The sequence below is a fragment of the Talpa europaea genome (genome assembly GCF_964194135.1).
Source record: "Talpa europaea genome assembly, chromosome: 3".
Lineage (NCBI taxonomy): Eukaryota > Metazoa > Chordata > Mammalia > Eulipotyphla > Talpidae > Talpa > Talpa europaea.
Window position 1 is genome coordinate 139,924,920 of NC_140069.1, and position 17,359 is coordinate 139,942,278.

A 17,359-nucleotide genomic window follows, 5' to 3' on the forward strand; every position below is an offset into this window, starting at 1 on the left:
TCAGCCGTGTGATCTTGGTCAAATGTTTAAATCTCTTTGAACCAGTTTTTCTCTTTTGCAAATATGAAATTATTTCCTAGATTCTTATTGCTTCCGTAATATGTGACCCTACGACTTTCATCTCTCTGTGAATTACCCTCCACTTTTTACAAAGCACAGGGACCTTCTTTTTCCTTATTAAGATTCTCCGGATTTCTAGTGAATGATGTTGTCACCAAAATCCCAAAACAAACTAAGTAAAGGACAAAGCAGACATCTTCGGACAGGAAAGAACTCAGAAAATTTATTTCCCTAATCTCTAGATTTAAGATATAAGTAATGCTTAGGCACGAGCAAATTAAGAAACTAAGGAGTATGTGAGAATCAAGCAGTGATAAGACAAATGCAGAACTCAGAGAAGGAAATGCTAAGGGATGATTGCATGGCATGCCTAGGCAACAGTTCACCTTGATCAGAAGAGGGGATTCTGCAAGGAATGCACTGAGGAGAAGATATGGAATAGATTCCCACAATTATTTGGAAGCTAGAGATACCAGTGGCATATTGAAAAAAAAAAAGTGTATATCTTATATCTTTCAACAAGAACACAGAAAGGTAACTTAACACCAAGAGAAAGAGACTCATTAAAACTGACAAATGAAATAGGAAGCACAACAATCCAAAATAATGTACGAAAAGAAAAATGATTGAATCCGAAAGGCAGGCACATTCCTTCCATTGGCACTAGGTCAGGGTCTAGGGAGTTTTCAGAGAACAATATCTTTGTAGCTGCGAGTTCCCGCTGCGGTCTGCGTCGTTAACGTGCCACGCCAATAAAACGCCATGTTCTTGGCTTTCGACTCAGCATAAAAAATAATTGACAACACATGGAACTTTTATGATACATACACCATACAATGCATTTTCACCACTAGTACAAGTTCGATGTGAAACTTTGCACAGGGAACACAGGTCACAGAAGTTGAGAAGGGGAAGAAGAGAGAAATCAAAGACAAGGATGCACTAAGAGTCACACAAAACCATCACAGTGATCACCTCTGTCACCGGATTGGGTGCAGAGAAAGCAACTGAAGTGGGGAGACAGTCGATTCTAATGTTTGTTTTTTTTTTTTTTTAAGAAATAGAAGCCATGGGCTGAGTAGAGGATGGAAGTACAAATAAAGACAAGCCAAAAGGATTAACTAGGGAAGAGACAAACCAGCATCAAAACAGACATCAGCGTAAAAAAATAATAACAATACAAAATGCAACAAAACAAAAACAGACAATTCTAAATCGCAGACATCCTGCAGGGGAGCAGGAGAGGGATCAGAGGGAGGGAGGGAGGAGCCCAGGGGACTGAGGTGATGGTGCACGGGTGCCTTGGGGAAGGAAACTCTATGGGGACGACACCTGAGGGGGAGGAGGGAGCAAATATTGTATAAAAATGAACAATGATGTAAAAAAATAAATTTAAAAAAATAAATTGTCAAAAAAATAAGTAAAATGCAAATAGGTACGGGAAAAAAAGAGTAATAGAAAACAAATAACCAGACTCACAGCATCAAAACAGACAAAATCAAAGAGTAACTCAAGCTTCATTTGTGGGTTTTCTCTTACTCTTTTTTCCTTCTGACTCTTCATCATCAATATGTGCAATCATATTAATCATGCATTTGTTTTCTGCCAGAATATTTTTAAATGATTTACTGAACGGTTCATTCCTCTTGCATGACATCTAGGGCAGTGGTTTCCAGTGTTCACGCACATCAGAATCACATACAGTGCTGGGTCCCAACACCAGAGTCTCTGATTCAGTAGATACTGGATAGAATTAGGGATTTTGAATTTTTAATAATTTCCCAAATGATGGTGCTGACACTGCTGGCCCCAGTACCCCACTTTGAGAAGGCCTTCCTAGGGAACGCCTGGAAATATAACCTCATTCTGCTAAATGGAGTTTTCTGAATGATTTCTGTCTTTAAATAAAGTCTAGGTTATATGAAATAAAATAAGCTAGTTCAAAGTTTAAATTCTAATATGACTCCAACACTTAAAGAAAGTTCTTCAAGCCATAAATTTCTGCAGCCTTCAATAAATGTTGGGAAACTGGGGGTCACGGAGAGATTCAGTAGCACTGAACGTGAGTTTTTACATTTGGTTTGTATGTATGTGTGTGTAGTTATATATACATGTATACACATATATAAATGTACATACTTATGTTTGCACACACATTTTTGTATTTTCTTCCTCCACTTGAAGGACCTGCAATCTGGAAGTTGTCTGCATGAAGTCATTTGTTGCATACATGATATCCTCAAGCCAATTCTGTAATAGAATCCTTAAAGAAACCTGAATAAGAATCTCTGCATAATTTGTGAGGATAGTAGTGCGTCACTAATTTTAAATCCTGACTCTGGAAACAAAGGAAAATCTCACTAAGCCTTGACTTAAATATTATTCAGGAAAAATCATTCATTGTATGAAGGTCCATTTAGAGAAAACATTTTTCTTCTCGCAGGTATAATTTTAGGCCATTTTGCTTCTGATCCTAAAGTTAAATTTTCAGGGGATGAGTTATTTTCAAATTGGGGAAATAGACCCCAAAGTTCTTGGTCATCCTTTTAGTTTCTGCCTGCCTTAACAACTGATTATTTTCTTACTTTCTGATTTTGAAAATCTAATTTAACCACTGTTATGGACAGCATCCACACCGACGACATCTAACAGCCAGCCACGGAAGAAATTAATTATATTTCTTAATTTTTATTCTGTACATTTCCACACAATTCACAATACAGAAAAAGTGTCCAAAAAGTAACTGTAACTAGTCAATTTCTTTTTCAGAGATTAATTCAATCTCTCAAATTAATTCCATTGAAAATCTCTGTAGAGCAACACAGTGATCAAGATACTTTATATAAATAGGAAATGCAAGAAAATTAGGGAAAAATACTTTATGACTTTGTTACAAAAAACTCCAGTCTCCCCTTCCCCATCCCACCCAACCCTCCCTCCCTCCCGCCGTTTCATATTACCTGGATCCCACTTGACCTGGAAATAAAACTTCATCATCCTACTGCCACAGCTACTTTTTTTTTTTTTAATTCCACCTGCTAGCTGGCAGCTTTGCAAAAGCATGGCTCTGAGATGTCATAGGGCAGAATCAGAAATCATGAAAGAGCCCTTTATAGTGTGACTATAACTCCGCAGACAGAAGCAGCCTTGGAGAGTGGCTACCCATGGCCAAGGATCTGGATATCCAGGGAACTTTCCCACTTAGAAATCAGATTTAAAATGAAACATATCCATTCTTATGGAACCGAGAGTGTCCTCTATCCCTAGCTTACAGAAATGGCTTGCTTTATTTTGAATCAGCCATGACCCATAGGACATTCAGATTGATGGTTGCCCATTTAACCACGAGTAATTAAAACACACACACGCTAAAAAAAGCCAACATGGCTAACTTTTATTGGGACTAATTTGGACCCTAACTTTTCAAAGATGTGTTCTACAAAATATTCTATTGTGCTAGAATATTTTTGTCTACAAAACTTCCAAGTCTCATTCCTTGGGATGGTGAAAACCCCACATTTCCCAGCTCTCAATCAGATGTCAGCAAACATCATTGTAGGTTCTGGTTAACTTGGGAACTGGGTTTGCACTGAGAGCCTTGGTCCAACCCTAGGGGAGGGGAGCAGCCAACTGAAAATGTGATTATTAATAAACCCCAAAAGGTCAGCAACCATTTGGATTCATTAAAACAGGTGTAGTAAATATGAAAGCCAAAAAATCTTGTAAACATGACAAATCTCACCAGCATATTTGAGAGAATTACCCATACATTTAAAACTTAAAAAAAAAAAGTACACCAATTTATGGCTATCGTCTGTTTAATTTTACAACTAAAGGCAATGTATAAACCTCCCTCACTTTGATTTCTTTTAAAAAGTAAAGGTTATATATAAACCCCAAAGTATGAAGGCCTCAGCCTCAGAATTTATAAGGATTGGATATATTTAGATTTGTGAAGAACTCCCTAAACTGTCCTCATTTTTCTCAAATTTTATCATAGACCAATATGAAGCAATGGACAAGTCTGACCTGCCATGAGCCCTTGGGGAAACACCTTCAGAAAATAACCCAGTCCTCTGGCAATCTCTCTGAGAAAGTTCTACTAGCAGAACCATTTCCCCCGCCCTGCTACACAATAACCTAATTCTAAGTTGCAGAGATTAAAAATTTCACAACTGATACTACTTGAAGCCACTCTGAGGAAGTTTAATCTTTTTCTACACCTTCTGAATTTGCTTTTAATGAGCATAAAAGTTTGCTAAGTTCTCTATTTGGGGGTTGTCACAGCAATTGAATTAAGACTTGCATGCCATAGTATTCTATGCTTGAGAATCATTTGTTTCTCCTGTAGTTCAGCGCTTCCAGGGGGTTGAGGGAGATGGTGGAAGTAGTTTTCCAAGCAAGATTCCAATAATAAGCCCATTTCTTAAGACTTGGCTCAAGAGTGAATTCCTCCCCCACATAGACAACTTGAGATCTAGGTGCTCAGGCCTTATGAATACAGAAGGAAAGGTGAGAGATTAAAACTAGAGTTCACATATTACAGAAACACTACGGAGCCACAGGCCTAGTGATGTGAGGTTAGTGTCAACTCATCACTTAATGATTATTAGTAATAGACATTGCCTCCATGTCTCGTTATTACAGAAAATACAGAGAAATCCTGTCCTTTCAAATCCCAGTTCCCACTACACAACCAAAACAACAAATGTGTGTAGAAAGTAGGAAAGTGGATATTACACCCTTTGTTCAATTTCTGACCTTGTGATTTCTAAGCTTTTAATTTCTGAACTTGTGACTATTCTGTCTTAGTAGATATATTGTTCAAGAAATTTTGGAACTGGCTAGCAATGGGCAGTGTGTGTGTGTGTGTATGTATGAGTGTGTGTGTGTATATGTGTGCATGCGTACAAAGCAAACATTTTTAGGTCATGAAATACCTACTTTTTTAAAAGCTCTGGGATATATTTGCAATGACTTGAGTTTTTACAAAAAAGCTTTCAATGCTTTCTATATGGCAGGAATTTAGGAGAAAAGAAGTAACTCTAATTGACTTATGCTCCAGTCTAAAAAATCATAGAAATCTAAACCTGGAAAATATCAGAGAAATACTTAGTCTAAGCTCACTCACAATTAAGTAATTGCTTTTACATGATCCCTGAATCGCTTGTTCATATTTTCATTTAAAGATTAGAAGAAACACCAGCAGCACTAACTTTGCTTTATTTTTGAAGAAAATTCAATCCATTTTTCCTTGATACAATGTTGAGGAAAAATTAAATCTTTATTTAAGTCATAAAGTCACCTCTTTTCATGGCTGGTCCTGATCTCTTCTGTCCTAATTGCATTTTTCAAATTGTTTGCCCGATAGAATGTGAATCTTCGAGATCAACTTAATCACTTCCTTCACAGAATAGGTTTCTATTCCGAAACCACTTTTGCCTTCTTTCCAGATCAAACATTTCACTTCTACATAGTCACTGATCTGCCCATATAGATGCTTTGTAAAAACAGATTTGGCACTGAGGAAGATTTCAGATCTTTTGCTCGTTCTATTTCAAGGGCAGTGTAACTTCTTGTAGGTGTGTGAGAATTCTGGCCAGTGACTTTGATGACAGCTTGGTTTTGCATCCCTACCCATAAACTCAGAGCAATGGCATGTTCTCAACACTTTTAGGTACAGCATTCTAAAATATTCCAGGAGTGACTTCCAAAGAGAGAAAACAGTACTAATGATTTTAAATGCAAAGAATCAGCAGCCAGAACGTCACCCCCCTAAACCCACCCTGGTACCAAAACATTTGATCTTTTTCTCTTCTTGAAATATATCCAAGGTGATAAATCTCTATTTGAGAGCAAAATCTCTTGAGTTTTTTACTTCATATTCTCCCTCCATTACAATCAACTCTTGCTATGGGATCTTAGGAAAATATTTTTTTCCAAGGAGGCGCCTTCTGGGTTATGGAAATTTAAATGATTGTTGGGAAAGAAGGCAATAGTGGAAATTATTTCCTTAGAAAATATCTACTGCAGACATGTTAGCCTGTAATTTCTAGAGATTAGTTCTGGCTACAGTTCTACCATTTACTACACAAATCTGTGCAAGTTGAAGTCACTGCTCTGAGATTCCATGTATTTATCTAAAATGTATCATCTGCATTATCCACCTGGTAGGGTGGTGTTAAAGTTAAGAAATGTCAAAATGCATCCAAATACTAAAGCACTAAATTTTAAAATAAATATTGAAATTATAGTGAATAAACAGTATAGATTTGAGTTGCTTAAGCAATTTTCTATTGAAAACTATATGTACTTCCCTCAAGGATTGAGAATCATGACAGTTTCGGCTGCTCCCTCCACCAAAGAGTCTTATTTCAGATGTCATTTGGCTCCAAATGTTGAAACTTAGGGGAAAATGGATGGGGAAGCCAGGGCCGCTGCTTTCTTCTTTCCATTGGGGAAGGCTTCCCTTGCAATTATCATGCCAGCAGCAAAAGTGCTTTCCCTAATTGCCTTCCATGTACATTTACTTGGCTCCCAAATATCTTTTAGGCAGTTTTTCTGTGGTTATATTAGATTACATTTAATTCTAAGAATATCAAATCACAGCACTTTTTATATTGGATGGATTGCAAAACAGATTTTTTTTAATAAGACTTTATATGAGAGCCTAAGAATACTCATAAAAATCCATAATGCTTCCAGACATGGCTTAAAGTTATAACTCTTAGTATGTTTTCTTTTGACTGGCTTATTAATTCATGCAAAGTTGATTTTCAAAGGTTTTAGGTGATAACAAAAGGTCATTCTCCCCAAGATTTTAAAGGCTCTCATGACGAAGTGATGTTTTAAAGATTAAAAGTCAAGATTTTCATAAAATTTTAAATGTAATCCTGCTTTCCACAAAGTCATTCTGAAAGAAAGAATCTACACCTCCCAGGATCTAAAGCAGGCCCTCAGATGACACACATCAAATGGGAACACCTCTAAGGTAATCGTGTGATGCCTGTTCAAAGATTCCCAGGGGCTGGAAGTTTACAAATCCATTTCATTCCACTTTTGGACAATATGTAGTCTCCTGATTTACATGTACTCAAAACCCACTACAACTGTTGCATATTGTTTCTAGTTCTGTCCTTGAGAAATAAGGAAACGAATTTTAGCTTTCATTTTAGTAGTGTTCCTGTCTTAAAGTCTTGGTTTCAAATATATTTTAAGAACAGTACAAAGCTTCCAAGGAAAAGGAAATACAAAAGATAATTTCATCATCATATTCATATTCCCATTTCAGATTTCACAGAGTGACTGGCAAACATGGACTGACTTATACCCACGGTGTGAGCCTGCCTAGTCTCCTGGGTTCTTCCGTTCAGAACTTATCACATGGAATTTGTCTTTTCTCCTAGGTTGCCAGTTCCATGATATCAAGAGGTTATATCTTGCATTCATGCTTATATCCTAAGTATGGTGTCTGCAGCAGAGCAAGAGATAACTATATATTTTTAAATAGGTGGTTAAATACATGAACGTATGACTGATTCATGAAGACGGCACTGCATGCATAATGATTGCATACACACAAAAACGGACTCTGGAATAGAGCCACCATGAGGATAGTATCCAATATTCAAATCTCCACTTAAAAAATGCAATGCTGGAAAAGCCTAGGAAATGTTTTTGCTTTCTTTTCGGGGATCAGTCCAGTGACTCTTGGTGTCCTGGGAGAGCAGGTCATCAAAGGCATGACACCCAGCTTAGCTCCCATATTAAGGCTCCTCATTCAACAGCCTGACCTCCACAGCCAGCTGGGGGTGGGGGGAGGGAGACTGGGTAGAACACATACACAATCCAGCCATCCCTCCCTACTTCCAGGGGACTTGTGGGGAGAGGGTGACACACACTGATGATAACATGAACATAGAAGCCACCAAGAGTGTGTGTTCTCAAGGCATGACTCGGTCAGAAATTTAGAAATGTCTTAGAAAATTTCTTAGAAAAACAAAGACTAAACCTATCTGGTACATGACTTCTCAGAATAAGGCTTGTAATGCTATGAAATGACCAAGACAAGAGGACACCGATTTATAATGGGCACAATGAATACCTGTCCTGGAGGGCAATTTCATTTTGATCCATATGAACACAAAGTCTAGGGGAGATTTTGGCAGCTCTATGACAAAATGATTGAAGGTGGCAGGAGATCCAAAAGCAGGACAATTGCCACAGTCAGAATATTGCAGGGACTTGGGATGAACAACAGTGAGGACCAGGAAAGGGGAGCAACCAAAGTCAACTGGAGCATCTTGGTAAAGAAAAACCACGCAGCACTTACAATCAGCTGAATATGGAGTTCAGAAAATGGGGAAATTAAAGATGCAGAGATAGTTCTATCAAGACCTGGAGCAGAAGCTATTTTGTACTAAATAATTGTCAAGGATTAATCAGAAAGCTAATGGACATTTTTTTTATCCCCGAAAATGAAAAGAATCCATTCAATCAGGGCAATTTTAGTTGTTTTACTGGATGGCTAAGATGAGCCATGTTACCAATAATCTATTCTTATTTTTAAATAGCACAACTGAATAAAATATTCAGCTGCTCTTAGTGATTTCATTAGCTACTCTTACTGGCAGGAAGTCAGCCTCAGTCTCATACCTCAGCCTACTCATACCTCAGTCCATATCCAAGTTACTACACCTTCCTGGCAGGAGTTTACCCTAAATGGAATATCATTAGGCAACCTCCTGAGTGACCATCCTATAAACTCAGCTTTGTAAGTGGTATAAGCATCACAGAAGAAGGAACTCTCCACTTGAGATCCCAAAAGAGCAGAGGCAAGTCTCTGGGCTCAGGGAGATTTCTGCTTTGTGGAAAGTGAAATAATCACAAGACCTCTTGGTGAGGGATTTTATGGCACAGGCAGGAGCAAACGCCATGTTCAGGTGAAGAGCAGCAGTAAGAGAACTGAGCTGAATAACAGTGTTAACTACAAAGAATACAGGAACATTCTCTGCTACCTTATCTTTGCCTGTGGGTGTTATTATACATATACAGATGGTGAGCACGCTTCTAAGATGTTTTCTTTTGTTTTAATCCTATGCAATATATGTGCGTATAGTCTACATACACATATATGTGTGGAGATAAATACATCTCTATATATGGAGGGCTTGTGTACGTGGAATGTTCTGACATAACATATAAGCAACAACGTAGAAAGTGCTAACACAGCTTGTCTCTGGGGAGTGTGACCACAGACACCACACCAGCACACCCACCCTGGTTTCGCATGTGATACTTAACATGTGGTGCTAGCCCTTTCTATAAGAGGCATGTTCTACTTTTAGGATTGAAAACTCTAAATATTAAAAATAAAATCAACAAGTAGAAAACTGAAACTGTTGTCCCACATGTTCTAAGACACGGGTATTGTAAGGAGTCTTGTAAGTAAATTTCAAAAATCCTTTAGGCAAAGAAACTCTTGCCAGGTCCAAAGGAAAATTAACTACCTGTTGAGTATCTCTCAACACAAACAGATCTGCTGAGCATTGAAAAGGCCAGGCGTTAGGAAAGAGAAGGAGCAATTGGGTGTGTGAGATTTTCCATCAATCGTCACTAATTTTATGTCTATGTAAATGCCAGCCCCATGCTGTCTCAGAAATCACACTGGTTTCGGGTTACTGCCTCTGCAGGGATAACCAGAACCCTCAAAGTGAAATTCCCAACTGTGGTATTTATTTACTTCTTGACTTCTGTTCTTTATCAAGTCCTTGAATGTGACAAAGCAGAGCTTTGCTGGGTTCCACTTCATTAAATGTGCAACCCTGAAATATCAGGCTTCAAAACTGACCACCTTTAAGGTTACGTACTGTTGTCTTTTCACAACTCTCCATTTCTACCAGCCTGATCTAAAAATGGAATTCCAGAGCAAATGAGGCTAGCACACAAAAGGCTCTGCTGAGTCAAACACAGAAGAAGGTGAGCAGAGGCAGCTACTCTTTGCAGTTCTGTCTCGGTAGGTTTTGCAGAAAATGATATTTCTATGGATTTGCAGTTTTATGTCTTTTAAATTAAACTTATGAGAGTTTCCGGAGCAGGGTGAGACCATTTGCTCCTGTTCTTCCTGGTGGCCCATTAAAGGGAACAACACCTTCTACCTCAGCTGAGTGGGGAACTCCTGGAGCATCTGGCCTGTGATCTTTTGAAAGTCCAGACTGTCACCTGCAGTGATGAATTTAAAAAAGAAATGTGCTACAGGAAGTAGATTGAATGTTGAAGCCATTAAATATGTAACGGTTTTGCTTATTTTTGATGTTCATTTTTGGAAAGGCTGGGTCCTGGAGGTGTTTGCTTTTTCAAAGAGAGATTTGCCTTGGTCAAATATTGCTCCCCATCAATAATGTTGGACTGACTCTAATGCTTTTTTTTTTTTTATTTTTTCTTGGTCTGGAATGATTTCCAAATGTAACAGGACGCCTCCAGTCGTCAGTACCTCATCTATTTTCATACCAGGGATTTACTGGTGACTTCAATTGGAGTTATTTGAATTGGCCCATAGCCACCTAATCCCTAAATTTTCTCTGAGCTGCTTTGAAGCATCCCAGGAAATATGAGATGGTAGTTGGTTAAAAAAAATAGATCCTTCATCCCAACAATGGCAGAGGGGCGACAGACAATGTGTCCAAATGCTTGGCTCCATCTAGGAATGGAAGGCACCAGCCAAAGCCAGATTCAGTCTGTTTTAAGGATTATATTTCTGTCATCACAACATCTCCTTGACAGTCCTACCAACTGAAAGACTCCCGGCAGAAGTCCCAGTGATTAAACTCTTCTGGAATATATTTTTTTTCCAGCTTCTGGAAACAATCTACTGAGTCCCTCCTTTCCTCACTGTAAAACCCAAGAGCGAGTTCCATTTCTAAGACTGACAGATGGAACTAGATTTCTCACAGCCAACCCAACCTCCTGCAACCAGGAATAACGCTCAACTTTTGATTTTGATGAGGACGAAGGGGAGACTTAGCCCCCATCCACTGAGAGGTTGTTCTCATGAAATACAGCACGTATTCTTTCAACATGGTGATCTCTGATCAAAATGTGACTCAAATAAGCAACATGGCATCACTGGAATTTAAATGAAATTCTGAGAAAGGACCGCTCAGGTTCACATGCAGAAATGGAACAGGGGAGGGACTCTGCCTGTGTCCATGAGCAAAGGGCAGAAAGCTCGGAGGACACCCATTCCAGTCTGAAACGAAACCCTTGGTCACCCATTTTCACGCTGATGTATACCCAAGTCAAGTTGACATTTTCACCCAAAGCTAGATGACTTTTCCCATTGATACCTTAGTGATCACAGAGTCCCAAATAGAGGTACCGTGAGGACCATCAGATCTGTGGCAGGGTTAGAAAGTGCAATTTCAAGGCCAGGCAGATATTTCTGGCTGGGCTCCCACAGTGGTTTGTACTGAGAACTATAGTCAGGGAAGTAGAGAATAGAATATACTAGACTACCCCATCCATGAAAACGGGGCCACAGTGCGGTTAGATGCCAACTTGGACCTGATAAGTAGAAGGCGAGGCATCCGTCAGGAAGATCCAGGCATCCTGGAAACTGGCAGTGGAACTCATAAAACAAGGCTTTGTCCTGGAGACAAGGCTGGCTTGGGGTAATGAAAACCAAAACTAAGAAGGAAAATCTAAAATGCGCTGCCTCTCACCACCGTCCCCAAGAGTCTATCCTTATTAGCCTCCGTGCCACATTCCAATTCCAAGCAAGACTGTTTTCTTGCTTAACTGTGTTATTTTGACATATGTTGCTACTTTTGCTTTTGCTGTTTTATTTCATGTCGATTAGCCTGCTTTCTATTATTACTCAAAGTTTGGAAGTAAACGCTGTCATAGTGCTGCATTTCCTGTAACCACAGTTCCCACACATGGTTTTCTGCTCTGCAATTTAAGCAGCACTTAAAATTGAGCTGCTCGGCCAACTAGCCATGGGCCTTTGTTTCATTTCTTGCTCATCTCTCTTGCAGCAAAAGGCAGAGATGGCTACGCACAGGCAGTGCGGAGCTATGCAGACAGCCCAAGCCGAGCCAGCCCTGCAGGGCGACAGCTAACAGTGCCGCAACCTGGGCCGAGCCCTGGTTACCTCTCTGAGGTCCCTGTGAGCACAGACAACTCCCATGCCACCTCACCATACCTCAGAGATATAGCACACGAGCTAGCATGACCCACGTGGACTTCCCAGTCCCTCTAAAATCAAAAGGGACCGTGGATGGGCAAGACATGCAAACCGTCACTAAGCAGTCTGGGTGGAGTCAGACTCAGGAAAGGAAGCGGTTTGACAGTTCTGTTTCTGCAGGACATCCAGAGGGTTTTTAAAAGACCTTCAGACAGTCTTGCGGTCTTCAAAGGCTGGATGTAAAGAGACTCGTATCCTATTTTCTGAATGGGTTGAGGGGTCGCAGTAGAATTGCGCGGTACCAGGCGAGGATGAAGGCAGAGGGGAGAAGGGGCTGGTACCATTTATATGAACATCCTTTGAATCTTTAAAATAAATTATACAGGTGAACACAGAAGTTCATGCTACTTGCTGGAAGCAGTAAGGATCAAATTCTGTGGAACTCATATTCCACACATCCCCAGGTACCCTGCTTCATCCTCACGGGCTATCCTGTTCTCGGGTACATCTTGGTAGCCCTTAAAAACTGGTGGCATGGTCCCAGATAGATTCCTGCAGGAGAGAGACAGGTACATGGATTCCATCAGCTTCTTCCAGGGGGGCTACCCCATCGCCGGACGGGCACAGGTGATAGGCTTGCTCAGATTCTCTTTACCCAGCTACCAGGGTCAGACAGCAGTCTCCAGGTCCTCATGGCCAAGGATCTTATAGTTTAGGCGACTTTCTAGGTAAGCAGCTAGATCCGGGTCCCCCGCCTGCTGTGCTCTGTCTTGAGGTGTCTTGCCCTGTAGGTAACAATGGGAAGGAAAGAGACACAAACACTTGGGATGAGATGAAATAACAGAGATAATTCCCAAAGAAGGATCTTTCCACGTTAATTGTTTAAGAGCCCAGAAACCACATTTAAGTCCATTATCTGATACAAGGATCACATTGAGCGAGCGTGAGAGGAAAGTTCCAGAGACGTATTTCTTTTGATACAGGGGCTGGCATCTAGGGAAATGGAGGGGCACAGAGTCTGAGCAGGAAAAAACTGTGGCAAGGAGAGTTATGGAACCTAGATGCTTTTTGGAAGAAGTGTAGGGGTGGATATGAATAAATAGGAAAACAGGCTTTTGGATGTGTCATTTAGGGTTTCTTTTAGTGTGCTGATCTCTGGGGAGCAACAAGCAGAGAATGGGAGGAAGAGATGTTTGTAAACAATCTAAAGGATCCCAAAACTTCACTAACTTCTCCCCATTTGGAGCTATCCCAGCTTTCCAAAAGCGAGCTGCTCGCTGTCTATATAATAGTGAGGGAGGCTGATTTTAAAAATTTCGGCAACGTAGACAAGCATAAGAAGAAAATAAACTCACCAACAATTCCACTAAGCTAAACAACCACCATTAACCTTTCATCGAGTAAGTATTTTGTCTTTTGAGAACGCTATTATTTTTATCAAGACACAACTATATTTATATATATGCTGTTATAGAATGTATTTTTTCGCTTAGTAGTACATCAGACTTTTTATGTCAGTAACTGTTCCACATGGTCATTTTGAACAATCATGATTTCTTGCAGCCAACTACAATGCTATGTGGATATATGTACACACACACACACACACACACACACACACACACACACACACTTGAGATGAAGCCAATGAGAGAGTCCATGGTAGGAGGAGGGAGGGTCTTCATTCTTTCAAAGGCTTATAGGTATTACTTAACCCTCCTTGAAGCTTGTAGTTTTTGTTCAAGGGTATAGTTGTATCTATCTAAAAGTGATCTTAAGTTCTAAGGAAAGGGGAGAGGCATGGCCATTGTACCAAAGGAAAATCTCCACCCGTAAGTTTTACAAGAATTATCAAAGACTTCTCGGCCTCCCTGTCAGCGATCACCATGGATGGTGTGGGCTTGAATGAAGCTGCTCTTAGTGGCCTGCAAGGGTGTGTGAGATGAAGACAAGGCAAATAACAAGAGCTCTGGACTCTAAAATTCGACTTTAGTTGGGAATTGACTTTTAATCACTAGTTTAAAGTTGCTATAATTTTTATTCCATTTGTTTATGAGATTATTTCCCTTCTACTTCAGTATTAATGAGGCTGGAATTCTCACTTCCAAATCCTCAGAGAGATGGACCAGGTTGACTTCTGAGTTGATTTTTAAGGAGCTGTTCTCTATCAAAAGAAATTCTCAAGATGCTGCTTCTCACTAAAAATATTTCAGCAGATCTGGCCATAATTATCATATTTGACTTCCACCTACATCAAATTCCGGAGTGGAAAAATGAAAGAATTGCTAAAAAGGATGAAACACAACATATTACTGCATATGTTAAATCTGTAGACCACAATGTGGAGCGAAAACTTTAATTATCACAATAGCACGTGTGGTATGATTTTATATTTAAAAAGAGACAGAAGAACAGACACACCCAAATGGGAAGAGAGATCATTAAAATGTTAACAGCATTTAGATGGTGGGATTTCTAACAACTCTTGTTTCTTGTATTTTTCTGCATTACTAGAAGTTTCTATGTTAGAATGCGCTATATTTATCGTTAAAATAATAAAGTTATTTGCATTTTGGGAAAAAGCATATAAATACATGACAAAAATAGGAAGGAATTTTAAAGGACATTGAATCCATTTATCTGATTCAGAAACAAAAACACAGAAAAGGCTGCCGGGCTCTGGCCCAGTTTGTATTCACCCCTCAATTTCACGTTGCGCCTCCCTTCACTATCTGAACTGAGTACAAGACCAGCCTTTTGTGTGATAAACAGGCATCTGTCCTGCTGTTGACTGAGGGGGTGCATGCAGCAAGGCCACCCCCACCCCAACTCATTGGCCTGCCCTGGTTTGTGTTTCTCTGTCAGGTTATATATCAAAGCACCTGGGTGCAAATATCACCTGGAGAATATCACAGTGAGCAGTTAATCATGTAGCAGACTCGCTAGAATCCAGGCTGTGCTTAGTGGTGCGATGGCCTGGGAGGCACTGGGCAGCCGGGACCTCAGTGGCCTGCACTGGGCTCACACTGGCTCGCTCTCTCTCACTCTCTCCCGCCCCAGGTCAATGTCACTGAGCTACAACGCCTCCTTTTCTCCAGCCTTCCCCTGGTGCTCTCTGTGAAGTGAACACGCCAGGAGCAGCCTGACATCTGGCTTCCAGAGTTTCTGCTGATGCTTTACCTCTGCCTGCGGCCTTTCCTGACCTAGGTTGCCACAGCTGTCCCACTTCTTACTCTTTTCTCACTGCCTGATTCTGAAGGTATAACACCCATAACCCAGAGGGACAGGACTTTTGTTGTGGGGGACGATCCTGCTCCAGGCCACAGTGCCTGGGTGTCAAGCAGATGGCACACCCGCGTGTGAAAGTTGCTGGGCTGGGCGCGTGACTCTCCTGCATCTATCTAAAGGAGCAATTCCCAACCTTGTGGGGTTAACTTTTAGGGGAAAATATAAGAAAACAAAACATTTAAGACATAAAGGCACCAGAGTTAAGACTGTAACCATCTCAAAGCCAGGCCACACCATCCTGAGAGCCAACAGCAGTCACTTTGGCACCATGTCAGTCTTGATTTTCGGTGATGCTGCATGAAGTCGCTGAAGGAAAAACCCCAGAGGCTTCTCAGGAGCCAGGCCTATGTCTTTCAACATAGTCCCGGACCCTGCTCCTGGGGCTCTGGATCTCACTCCCCTCAACTCAGCTGCTGGCATCCGATGGGAGGACAACCCCGAAGCCTCCAGGCCCGCAAGCTCAGGGGTTTACAGAGCCCCCAGCCCACACGCACCCTCCCTTTGTGCTTATACATTTAAATTGCAGTTTCTCCAAATAAGCACTTTATTTTTTCCTCCTTTTTCCAGAGCCCCAGGCACTTCCACAAGCACAGAGAGGATGCCTTGGCTGCGGGCACAAGTGGAGGCCGTGGCGCTGGCCATCTTGTTGGGGGGAGATGCTTGCGCTGGCGCAGCCAGTTACCTTGGAGTCCGTCTTTCTCAGGGATGCTCCTGCGTCCACCAGAAGCTGGCACACGGCCCGGTTCCGCTGGCAGGCAGCCTTGTGCAGCGCAGTCTCACCCCTAAATCAAAGATGAAATGGGAAACCACCCATAGAGTTGCTGGGGGCAGGGCTGGGAGTAGAGGTGCAGGCGGGCGGCAGGGGGGTGGGTAGAGGAGTGTGAGACCTTGCTGCGATGTGCTGGGCTCCAGGGCCTCTTTCCTATCAGGGTGGGGGTGAGGGCTGCCAGGTACAGTCGGGACGTGGGTGAGGGAGTCTAGAAATACCTCGAGTTAGTCATCTACTAACCATAGTATCTGACGCCAGCCTCTTTCCTAAACAGAGCTGGCTGACTGGGCTCAGTGGTCACATTTAAACTACTGATGTCAGGTTCAGGGGACACTCAGTGGCACTGTTACACAGGCCGGTGTGTGCAAATGGGTCTCAATGCTGGGGAGCAATTCTGTCCATGTGGGCATCTGTTCAGAGCATGAGGGGCTCTAGATGAAGCATGGCAGGAGTAGCAGGGGGTGAGGGCCACTGAGCACCCACACCACATACCCTCCTCACTCCCCCACCTGCATACACAGTGCTCGGCAGACCCCCCTCTGGCCCTTTGGGGAATATCTCCTGGCCACACCCACTCTGCCTTACCCCCAGATTCCTTGTGAGTAGCAGGTGGAACGGGTGGGATGGGACAGGGGATATTCGGGAGCAGGGGGAGCACTTAGTGCAGAAGCCAGAGTTGTTCCCAGTCCAGAGCAGGCCTAAGGCCAGCCACTCGGCAGGCAGGCCAGGGGAGTGCCATTGTCTCTTCACTAACAGGGAGGTCAGGGAGGAGGAAATTCCCATTCTCGGTCCAAAATTGAAAAGACACTTAACACAAAGCATTTCCTAGATAATCAAAAGCAGTCCTTAGAGAAGGGAAACTTAGTGGGTCCCTACCCTGCCAGGAGGATGTGCGATGCCTGGACAAGCTTTGTGAAGCAACGGGAACTTCTTCTGTGTCTAGTAACTCATAGCTACACCCCTTCCCTTCACTCTGGCCTCATCTACCTTCCCCCACCAAACCTACTCAGGCAATCCCCACCCCACCCAGCTTTACTCCTTGTTGGAGTTCTCTGAAC

At 41.7% G+C, this 17,359-nt stretch overlaps 1 protein-coding gene across 2 annotated transcripts in view; it reads right to left on the minus strand.

The window, feature by feature from the left end:
- Window positions 1-12,912: 12,912 nt before the first annotated feature.
- The window catches only part of DGKI (diacylglycerol kinase iota), a gene marked incomplete at both ends in the record, with an annotated part of 370,310 nt that continues 365,863 nt past the window's right edge, over window positions 12,913-17,359 (minus strand). For both annotated transcript variants that reach the window (XM_084229448.1, XM_084229447.1), the window contains 2 exons: window positions 12,913-13,029; window positions 16,215-16,314. In XM_084229448.1, coding sequence (XP_084085574.1) covers window positions 12,913-13,029; window positions 16,215-16,314 — 217 coding nt within the window. The remainder of the gene's footprint in view (window positions 13,030-16,214; window positions 16,315-17,359) is intronic.